At 33.3% G+C, this 12,500-nt stretch overlaps 1 protein-coding gene across 1 annotated transcript in view; it reads left to right on the forward strand.

The window, feature by feature from the left end:
• The window catches only part of LOC135215929 (G-protein coupled receptor GRL101-like), a 312,597-nt gene that overhangs the window by 192,598 nt on the left and 107,499 nt on the right, over nucleotides 1-12,500 (forward strand). Inside the window, exons 9-12 of the mRNA XM_064250884.1 lie at nucleotides 921-1,052; nucleotides 6,320-6,436; nucleotides 9,353-9,469; nucleotides 10,134-10,265. Coding sequence (XP_064106954.1) covers nucleotides 921-1,052; nucleotides 6,320-6,436; nucleotides 9,353-9,469; nucleotides 10,134-10,265 — 498 coding nt within the window. The remainder of the gene's footprint in view (nucleotides 1-920; nucleotides 1,053-6,319; nucleotides 6,437-9,352; nucleotides 9,470-10,133; nucleotides 10,266-12,500) is intronic.

The following is a 12,500-nucleotide window of genomic DNA, read 5'->3' on the forward strand; positions in this document are numbered from 1 at the left end:
AGCACGTTTTTCTAAGCACCCCTTCTGAGAATTCTTCTTTAATCTTCTCAAGAGTTTAATTGAAGGGATATTTTGATCAATGATATCTGAAACCCCAGGCGCCCTTTGAGTTGTTCATTGCCTGTCTTTGTTTGATCAAGGCTGCCTGTATCATTTAACATTTGTACCGGATCTGCTGAGCTCTGTCGTCCACACTAACTGACCGTTTGTGTTGTACTAATCTTTAACGTCTACCAAAAGACATCCCCTCACGGGCACAGGAGTATACGAGATCCCATGCCTGGACTGTGACCAATCTGACATCGGTCTTACAGGAAAATCACTTCCCCAGAGATTACATACAACATAAACGGTTAGCTCGGTATGGACAACAGAGCTCAGCTATTTTTAACAACATAAATAACCATAACCACAGAACAAACTGGAATTTTTCACGTATAATTCATAGCAGCAATTGTCGACATACCTGGAGAGAGAGACAGCAGTCTCTGAAATATAGTACTTACTTTCTATATTTTTGGCGTTTCTATGGGCGCCTTTTATTAGATAGAAATCTGTTGTAATAGAACTTTTTTTATTAGTCTCATATATATATGTATATATATATATATATATATATATATATATATATATATATATATATATATATATATATATATTATATATATGTGTGTGTGTGTGTGTGTGTGTATATATATATAATATAACACGGAAACACATACACATATATGTATGCGTGTGAGTATGCATGTGCACACAAATAAAAGGGAGTTTATGCTTAAGAAATAAAGAACTTAGAATAATTGCTGCTTACAAGTAGCATTGTTTTTCTCTCTGCCTAATATTTTTTTATCTTTATTGCAGACAAAAAAGAATTCACTGTCGTTTTTCATAAATTTGGCTTTTTGTTCCTCCTTCAGACGTAGAAGAATGCTCAGACCTAGAAAAAGGAGAGGAAAAGTTTCGGTGCTCTGATGGGAGATGCCTTTCTTCCCGTCTGGTCTGTGACTTCTGGCCTGATTGTCTGCATGCGGAGGATGAGGGTAATTGCAGTGAGTAATTACTCCGATGAAGTATTTACAATAGTAGAGAGGGGACTCATTTCTCTCTCTCTCTCTCTCTCTCAATAACTTTTATGAAGAGCGTCTCTTATCCAGTGACTTATTTGATTCCATTTCGTTGCATGATTTTATAGGGATGGAATTTCAGTTACTGTTTTCTTTATTTCGTTGTTGGGTGGTACCGAATTAGAAGGAAAATAGATTAATCAGGAGTCACTAGAATTTCTTTGAACTATTATAAGAACAGTCAACTAATAAGTGAAATGTTTAGTTCAATATTTGTTACTGCATGCTTTATTCCCAATTATTTTGCACATCTTTCTTGAGTGTTATTGTGATGAAATAGTAATAGGAGGAAACCGAATTGAAAACCTTGAGTGAGAAAAAAAACATACCTAAATGACGCTGAAATTTACAAAAATCACTTCAGATAAATTTGAAATAGGAAGTAAAGGCTTCAGATAAAATTGACATAGGAAGTTTAGGATATAAGATCAAAAAGTTTACAGGAAATGTACTGTAGAAAGCTACGAACTATTTTAAATAATCGGCTGAGGGTATATCAGTCGTCTGAGAGCCATATCAATCCAGATAAAAATGCGTAAAGGTTATACAAAATGAGAAACTGGTAAAGAGAGTGGAATAATAAGTGTGCCACCGCTGTCATAGAGTGTATGCAGAAGGAAGGAAAAGCAGTTATCAATTAAATAAAAAAGATTATTTTCGTTATCTGTCGTGAATAACGAGGCTCAGTTGAGTAAAATGAAAAATAAAAAAAATATGATTTTAATAGAAATTAGCAATAATGTCCTAAAGAAGTCACTAAAAAGCAAAAGTAAGAAATGAAAGAGGTGCTTCATGTATAGAAACTGGACAAAAATACGAAAGTTATGAAATCACGTTAATGAATATGTACAATCCAAGCGATAGCAACTTCTTGGGAGGTTTAACATCCGGAAGTTAATGTTCAAGTACAGTAACAAAACATCAATCTTTGGTGCAGCGTAAAAACCAGCATGAAACCTAATTTAGTATATCAAGCAATTGCGTTGTGTAAAGACCTGTAAGTTAATTAATAACTCTGTTCAGTCCAAAGATTGACAAATCGTGGCACAATGTGAAACATCATGAATTAATGCCGGTGTACAATCAGAAGAAATGCAATACCTTGTGAAGGGCAAAACTCAAAAGTTATTACTTATGTGAGCAATGAAAGTGATGGCAACTTCTGACCAAACGGAAAACCTTAACTTTTGATACTTCATACATATCAAGAAAAGAAGAAAAAGAAGAAAGACAGTAATCTTTGGCTCTGTATAAAAATTGTAAGCTAATGGTCATGTACAATCAAAAGAACTGCCGCCCCTGGGGTGGTGTAAAAACTCGCAAATCATTGCCTAAAAACCAAGGTTAATGATTATGTACAATCAAAAGAATTGCAAAGCCAAGCACTGTGAAAACCCGTAAGTTAATTCTATATACTATCAATTAGATGACAATATCTGTAGTAAAAAAAAAAAATTTATTTACCACAGTATAACAACCTATATGTTAAATCCTGTGTAGAGTAAAAAGGCTGGCAAAAGTTCATGAATGCCTGTGTACAGTAAGTTCCAGAAGTGAAGCGACAAATCTCAGAATTGATCGTAATTCTTTAGAAACTCGTAGGGTTGCCAGTTAGTATGTTTTATTCCAATTATTGTCATACTATTTATCTGATAATACGTATCAGTGATTAACTGTATAAGCGCAGAAATTATTTCCCCAGTGAATGATCAATGTTAATTCAATAATTGTTTGTCAAAAGAAAAAAAAATTTTCCCCAAAGAAACATCTGCGGCTCTCAAAGTGTGATATCAAGTGTTCACCATAGAGTGGCAGCAGGAACCAAGTGCATAAGCATTGGCCTAATATTTGTAAATCAACTTTCTACTTTTATAGCGTTATATCAAAAGTTATTATGATTTCTTTTGATAAAGCACAGAGAAGTTTAGCATCTGATTAAGTGAAATATAAATAAGACACAAGTTGGTGTAAAAACAAAAAAACGAAATCCAAGTTATATGCGCGTTTAGCATTGGTTACATGGTTAGACCTATTTCAAGAATCAAGAAAAATATATTTTCCAGCTTGTTTTTTTTTAGTTAATAATTTCATCAAATTTCTCAATTGTGCAAATTTTTGCATGTGAGGGTCGCACCAAACAAGTATTTTCGTAGGTTTCCACTTTTTTTTTCAGTGCATAAGTGAGACTGTTCTTGTCCATACGATCCGGAGTGTGAATATGCTTGGCGAGCATTATTTTAATTCGAGTATCTACTTTTATGCTCTCTCTCTCTCTCTCTCCTCTCTCTCTCCTCTCTCTCAGGACCTTTTTATCTAGTCAGGAATAACCAGAGGTCTGTTTTAAGTTGAATCAAGCACTAGGCCTATTGGTCAGCTCGGTGTGCTTCTTTTTAATATATATATATATATATATATATATATATAATTAGATATATATATAGATATATCCCAAAAAAGTATAAATTTCTGTTATACAATAATGCTTGACTGGATTGAACTGATTACTGGTTGTCCGTGGAAATATGAATTTGGGTGATATCACTCTCTTAGTATGATACGCCCACTTACGCAAATTCAGTCGTAAATTTCACGGTTGGGATATGCTTCGAAGATTTGAGGTAAAAGGTTGAAGTGAAAACGGTGGAGTTAGTATTGTGGGTATAGGTAGAGATAGAGGGGGGTTAGGGGTGGTTGGGGTCTGTCGTCTCCCTACTTAACCAGGTGGTATTATTACGGGTGTTCTGGTTGCTTGTGACCGTCTTTCTTATTTTTTGTATAGGGAGTCTGTTTCCCAAGTGCAAGGACAGGTCCTGGTATCGGTCCTGAAGGTTCTATCTTTGCCTAAATAACAGACAGTGGCCCTGCATTGTAAGCCTTGCAATGCCCGGAACTAGGCCTAGTCACCTGAAGGTAGCAGCAGCAGTTAGAGCCTTTCTCGAGGATAGTGTTTTATGCTCGGTCCTAGAAGCTAGAATCAGAACTACCAACCACACCCAACTTCTCTATTGAATCTAGGTGCATTCATGGTTGATTATGTTTAATGTCGCGGAGATTTTCCCTTTACATTCTATTGATACTTGCATGGTTTTATGCATCTTCGCTAAAATAATTGATAATACACTATGATATTAAATATTTGTTTCCACATTGCTCGAAATATACATTGGTAATGTTGGTAATCTTGTGTTGAACGAGAATTTCAAATTGTTTCGTTTCTATAGTTTGAAGTAATTACTATACTTTAAAATAATTACTTTTACCGTAATTTTTTCTTATGATTGTTATAAATATCATAGATTTTATATTTGTGCATCATATGTTGGCTTTATTTTGCTTGATAGAGCTTTCACTGTAGAAAAAAAAAAATTTCAGCTACGAGTTATAGTTGCCAGTTAGTGAATTTCGAACGAAATCCTCTGAAATTTGTAGCTTCAGTTTTGGAACTTACTGTACAATCAAGTGTACAATCAAATTGCTGGTAACCTCTTGCACGGAATAAAATTCGGAAATTTTATGCTTGTATAGAATAAAAAAAATATCAATATCTGGCACACCGGAAAAATTTGGTAGTGCCTGATACACGGGAAAAGAACATTTTTACGCAGTGTAAAGTTCCGTAAGTTAGTACCAGTTTATTCAGTATAGTGGAAACCTAAGGTATGGTGAGAAACACCTCAAGTTAATGTCCGTATGTAATCAAATTAATGGCAAAGTCTGGCACGGTATAATAAACTGTAGGTTACGTCCTTTATATTGCAAAAATCAAAATCAGCAATCCCTGGCGCAGAATAAAAACCTGTTAGTTAATTCTTGTGTAAAGTCAAAAGAATGGTTACTCCAGCAACGCCAGACTTGGCGTAAAAACCCGTCGCTTATGGCTTTATGCAATCAACCTCGGTTATGTAGAAAACCCCCAACGCTAATACCTGTGTAAAATCAAATTGATGGCAACATCTCTTATATAGGAAAATTGAGTTAATACCAGCTTAAGGAAAAAAAAAGGAGAAAATAAATAATAAATGAATAAATAAACAAAAATGCGCCGAAGCTTCAAACCTGATATCGAGTTTTCTGTACAGCTATAATGCAATATAAAGCTAATAGCTACCACCGGCCAACGCTCAGTTGACCGCCGCCCCCCCACCGCACCCCAGATGCAATCAAGTGAAGGTGCATGATCCATGGCTAAACTTAATCTTAAATGAAATAAAAACTACTGGAACTAGACGGCTGCAATTTGGGGTACCTGATGATTGGACGGTGGATGATCAACATACCAATTTGCAGCCCTCTAGCCTCCAAAGTTTGTAAGATCACGAGGGCGGACGGACAAAGCGATATCAATAGCCTTCTTTTGCAGAAAACTAAAATCTTAAGTGTTATGTAAGAAGCTTAAGTTAAAACCTGCATACTTTTAAATAAATGGCAACACCTCGTGATGTGGAACAACCTGAGAAGCTTTAAAAATATGGCAAATGCTGGAGGAAAAAATGGGAAAAAATTCAAAGATAGACGACAAATATGAAGATAATCTGAAAGGTCAATAGTTCAGTATATATAATATAAGATATATATATATATATATATATATATATATATATATATATATATAATTAAGCTTACCGTTTTTATCTTTGTTCTGGAGATTGAAATGTACGACATCTGAAAAAAACTGTCAATTATAACAGGAAATGTACATCTTACCTAATATGAATCATCGTTCCCATTCTGAATCTCCTTATCGGCTATGAAAGAATTTATTTTGACCTCATTTTAATCTGAGCTCACTCATTATCACATTTATAGGTTCTTAGTGAATGTAAAGTGATTGACCTTGTCAAGTGATGGTAATTTTCATGAATACGGTTGCAGTTAATAAAATTCTTAACTTCACGTATAAAGAATGATGAACTTGCACGTTTTTGCAAGTAAATGATATCGTGAGACAAAAAATATTACCTTTGCCATGTTTTTTTCATTACGTTGCTAAAACAATGTTCGCTATAAAGATATTTATTTAATACAAATGGCAAGATTTAAAATAAAATTCAAATGAAGGTTATTCATTAAAAAAAAAAAGTTATGGCCAACAAAACATAACTTGCTGGTTGAAACTATATAAACGTTGATGAAGCATATTCACCTACCAATAAAAATGTTGATCTCCCTCTCTCTCTCTCTCTCTCTCTCAGGTCACCGCCCGTGCAACAACTCCGAATGGAGATGCGATAATGGGCAGTGCATTAGGTCGGACGATAGATGTAATTTGGTATTCAACTGCTTCGACAAATCGGATGAACTTCGCTGTGGTAAGGATAATAATTCTTGTTTACCTAATTTTAATTCTGTCTAAAGTTATTTCCAGTCTTCTATTTGTTCTAACTTCTTTCACAGTACTCCGACTAACTTATTTATTCTATTGGCAAAATTAATTTTTGTTTTCATATGCACACTTGTTTTAGCTTTGTTTTTTTTTTTCGTTTTCTTTTACATCAACATGATTCATTTTCACGTTCCTCATAATTTAGCTTCGTTCATCAATTTGTATTGACTGCTGAATTAAATATCTTGAAAGTTTAAGTAGAAGTTATATTATTCATGATGCATGGACGCCCCTTATCTTTTTCTATTCATATATACACACACACATCATATATATATATATATATATATATATATATAATATATATATATATATATATATATATTCATATATATATATATATAATAGTATATATATATATATATATATATATATCTATATATGATATATATATATAGTATGTGTGTGTGTGTGCGTGTGTGTAGATATATAATAATATATATATATATATATATATATATATTAGAATCTTATACATATATTAATATATATATAATATAGATATATATATATATATAGATATATATATATATATATATATATATATATATATAGATATATATATATATATCTATATATATACCTTATATATATATATATATTATATATATATATAGAACAATATTTTAAACACACGTAAAGTATTATGAATGATCTGCGGTACTTCAACTGGAAACGGAAGGAAGTGTACCCTTTTTACATTATGTATATCCTACATCCTTTAGAACTTGATTACCTACACACAAAATCTCAAGCATGGAAGCAATTAAAGAAGAGCAAGCATAAAGAAAAGCGTTGAAATATAGCGGTAAGGTTTGTAATAATATGACATTTCCTATGTTAAATTTGACTTCATTGTAAGTGGGGTAGAGAAGACAAACTAAAGCTAACAGAGAATATTGAATGTCTAACTTATAACTAGCCATGCTTTCATGAAACAAGAGTTCGGTCGTTAAATGGTATTTGCTAATGATGAGTGATCGCCTTATTCCAACTTTTAACTTGAATACATTTGTTTTATTTCCCTTATTCAATCATTCTTTACAATAGAAGTATTTTGGCATTGAACCCATAATGGATTTTCATTGAAATCATGTTCTGTCTTATCATTTTTTTAGTCAGATATTGCTTATCAATTTTTTATTTCCAACCACAAGCTAGAAAGAATTCTACATACTTAACTTCCAAATACACTAGTGCACATTGCTAATTATAGTTGGATTTCGCCGTTACTATTGTGAACGAGAAATATAAAAGGAAGTACCACGGTTGCTAGGATCTTAGTCCCACATCAGCGCTAAATGCTGGTATGCGTACACGTGGGTACATAAGATGTACAACTAAAGAATAAGGAAACTCATATGACTTCAGTCTTCGCTCTCTGGCGTGAAGAAGGTTAGTAATATTAAGTGAAGGTAGGCTGAGTTAAGAGTTTAGTTTAACTGAAATTACGTTACATCAATAAACACATGTATATATATATATATATAATAATATATATATATATATATATATATTATATATATATATATATACATATGTATGTATATATATATATTTAATGTTAAAACAGACAAAGTGGGGGAAATAAGACGTCAAGTGGCCAGTAATTTTTCGAAATGAATAATTAAAGATGACCGGCGTTAGCATGGGCAACATAGGCGGCTCACGGCCTGCCAGGTTGAAACGCGTTGAGGAGTCATCTTGGGTGATTACGTGACTAAGTCTCCTACTGATAGCCATTCACAAACATTCATTCACACCTTTCAGTGCCTAGAATTAAGGTTCACGTGCATTAACTTTAACAGCGGATAGAAAGAAGGCTATTCTATGCAACTCTCTCAAACAGTTCAGTCATGACTGCTCTTATTTCATTTGCATTTATTATTGTTTTTTCATTGACTCGCACATTTTCCATGTTTTCTCGTTGTAGCAAAAAGTATTTCATTTAGCAAATCCACAGCGAGCGACCCAGAACAAATCACCATCTTTCTGCAAGCGTCGCTGACTCGCTATTCACGTTTCCACAAAGATAAATAACCTGGGGACATTCTGTTCTTGAAGAGAAATTGCGTCTTCTTAATTGCGCTCTGGAAACGCTCGACTGGTGAATGTCATCTGAGAGTACAATGACTCGAGACCTCTGTTTTTCGACAGAATGTTTTTGTTGAGATTTGGCTGTTTACCAGAGGAAGACTCTTCATTATCTTGTTTTACACATGATATGTTTTTATAAATTCTTATCAAGTTTGACCTCGACGGATTAAAAATATCAGTTGTAAGAGACTCAGAGCATCGCGAGTTTTTTAAACAACCATGTTTGAAGCATGCATCTCTCTCTCTCTCTCTCTCTCTCTCTCTCTCTCTCTCTCTCTCTCTCTCTCTCTCTATTTATCTATTTATCTATATATCTCTCTCACACACACACATGGAAACGAGCTCTTTTCTGTACTGTTTGCTATCTAATTGCGTATAACCAGTAAGAAGCTAATTCCGATGAAAATATCCTCTACTGGAAAAATTATAGGTACGTTTCCTGTTTTACTTACATACAATTACATAATTGTTAGTTCCTCATTTCATTTCCTTTACGCTGCTTGGTCATTCTATTTGACTCGCCGCTTCCATAAAAAAATAACATCGTTCGTGTGCCAGCAGTCTGTGGAAAAATAAAGACTAATCTTATAATTGATTTTCCCCATTTGTCACCCGTTTATACATTTGTTCAAGTGTCAAGTTGTTCCGTTATTGAACACCCTTTGTTTTGCAAAACCGTCTCTTTACGATCCGTTGATCAATTGATTTATAGGAATCTCTTTTATTTCATTTCTTTTTCATGCAGAAGAGAACCTTTGCCAGGAGGGACATTTAAGGTGCAACAACGGACAGTGCATTCCTGCGCAGCTCTGGTGTGACTGGGTTCCTGACTGCGCAGATCGTTCGGACGAAACAAATTGTTGTGAGTATTTAATCACTAAACTATATAGACACCTATAGTGAGTATTAATTGGAAGATTATAAAGCTAACTGTAGTGAATATTAACTAAAAACCTGTAAAGTTAATTATAGTGAGTATTCATTGGTAGACTATAGAGCTAACTGTAGTGAGTATTAATTAGTAGACTATTAGGCTAACGGTAATGATTATTGATAAGTAAACTATAATGTTAACGCCAGTGAGTATCAGTCAAAAGGCTATTAAGCTGACTGTAACGAATATCAATTGTTATACTATAAAACTAACGTAGTAAGTATGAATTATTAGGGCATAAAGCTAACTGTTAGGAGTATTAATTGACAGACTATAATAGATATAAAGCTAACGCTGGTGAACACACTCTTGTAAGTATTATTTAGTACAGTATAAAACTGAATGTAGTGAGTATTAATTAGCAGAATATAAAGACAACTATAGCGTATATTAATTAGAAGACTCTGACTCTATTCGTGTTGACCGTGCTCAAATAAAAAAATCAACTTATGTCATATTTTTTCGATAATTAGAATTAAAAAGTCAGGCTCTACCTGCTTTTGTTTCCTATGCAAAAATGTCAATGAACACTTAATCAGAAGTTTCATTATTTTTCCAGACAGTAAGACTACTTATTTTCTCTATCCTCCAGCGCGTCCCACCTCGTGCAGATCTAATGAGTTTCGGTGCAGCAGCGGCCAGTGTATTGATGAGCAGTACCGCTGTGATGCAGCAGCTGACAACAGACATGCTTGTGCTGATCGCTCCCATTTGATTAAGTGCTGTGAGTATTGACATTCGCTTTACTTTGCTTCTCGTGGATGATTTTGCTACTGATTTGCCATAAGGGGTGAAATGATCACATATATTGTATATCATATAATAATATAAACGTGAATGTTTGTATAGTTGTATGTCCACTATAGAAATCAGAACCGCTCGACAGACCAGACAGAATTTTGCACGTGTCCTCTATGCCACTCCAGAAAGGATTTTAATTCAAAAGCAAACCCCTACCACATGAAAGACGAACAAACACAGGCAAAACAAATGAAATTTTCGTTTTCACGTCACCTTTTCCTTCAGCTTTCCGTGTTTTTTGTCATTTTTTACTTGACACACCACCTTTTTTTTCCCGGCGCTGCCAAGCGTATGATTACCTTACACAATAAATCCATACCTCATAGAGTATAAACTTTTTACCAGAATTTACTTGCAATTTTATCATAATTTATGAGAATTATTGATATAATAAATGATTATAACCTCGATAAAATTAACATTGAGAACTTGCATAGATTTAAATGCGGTTTGCAATCCTCGACATGGAAAAAAGTAATAGACCAAATGTTTTTGTGATGGGCATAATATTATCCCATCATTCAAAAATTACTTGCGACGAAATTATCATCCTTTTTTCAGTATTCATTTTAAGCCAAAAGAATCTTATCATACCTTGCAAATAAAATGCAAATTCTCAAGTACCCTGTGGTCTTACCATCATTTTTTATCTAACTACTTAATAAAAAAAAATCATTGTTTTGGGCACAACTTTGGAGAAAAATATCTAATTCATTGACGAGATGAAACAAATGTCTGTTAGCAAACTAAATGCTTCTGGGGTAAAACTACCCCCTTATTAAAAAAAGAACTACTCTTGACGAAAATGCCACATTTTTTTTTTTACTCTTCATCTTAAGTTACACATATCTAGATTATACCTTGCCAATAAAATACAGATTCTTAAGTACCTTAGTTAGGTATTACCATCATATATAAGTACTTTAAACTACTAAAAACTCACCCTATATCGACAATTTCTATATTAGATCATTCAGACTTCGGACTACACTTTACCTCAGAAATGTCAAAGGAAATTGGAACGCGTTCGTTTAACATGTACAGGAAACCAACAAAAGTTGCAGCTATTTTGACGGTGTCTAAAATTACAATTGTGATTAACAATTCACTATTTATATAGATAACGAACACTGTATCTTAAGTAGCTGCTGGCTAGGACCGACGTTAAAGTGTACGATAGTTCCTTTATTTCTACTCGCTCAAATGCGCATTTCCTCATTAATTCGGTGTTTTCATCGTTTTTAACCTCGGAATTCAATATGGCGACTGCTTCGGGACGTTACGGTGACATATACCGTATAAAGTCGGTTTAAATGAGGTCTGAAATTCATTACTCTCTCTCTCTCTCTCTCTCTCTCTCTCTCTCTCTCTCTCTCTCAAGTGTCATCACTCAAATAATCTGGAACTGAATTTATCTATAAGATTTTTAATTATTGCAGGATAATCATGCTTGTTCTCTCTCTCCCTCTATCACACACACACACACACAATTTTAATCAGATAAGTGCCAGGATATATATTTATGCATGTATATATCATGTTTATTTAAAGTAATAGATTAAAGACAGAATCTTCAACCCCAGGGGAAGAAAAGTATTTTCAATGATAGTATGCATACTTTACACAAAATATATGTGTTCTATCAGGCAGCGCAGGTACGTCGGCATATATATAGTATATATATATATATATATATATATATATATATATATATATATAATATATATATATATATATATATATATATATATTATATATATATAATATAGATATATATATTTATATATATTTATATATATATATATATATATATATATAATATATATATATAATATATATAGGGGTACTACAATTTAAGAGGTTTACAAAGGATTAAGTTCAACTGTACAGAAGCAGGGACAAGACAATTAGAAGATTATACGGGGCTTAAAAGATTTTGTGAAAGGACATCTTTTGATCTTCAATTACTGAACTGCCGGTCCAATTTATCCCGTGTGAGTTTCCACTTAAATGATTGAATATTGCATTGCATGTTTGCCCAGTTTTGACAGAATATCAATGCTGTTTAATTCTTACTTCTAAATCCTTGCTAGACTGGCTGATATAAAAAGAGGTGCAACCCAAACATGGAATTTTATTTTATTTGTTGTTGCTTTCC

The sequence above is a fragment of the Macrobrachium nipponense genome, chromosome 5 (genome assembly GCF_015104395.2).
Source record: "Macrobrachium nipponense isolate FS-2020 chromosome 5, ASM1510439v2, whole genome shotgun sequence".
In the NCBI taxonomy this organism is placed as follows: Eukaryota; Metazoa; Arthropoda; class Malacostraca; order Decapoda; family Palaemonidae; genus Macrobrachium; species Macrobrachium nipponense.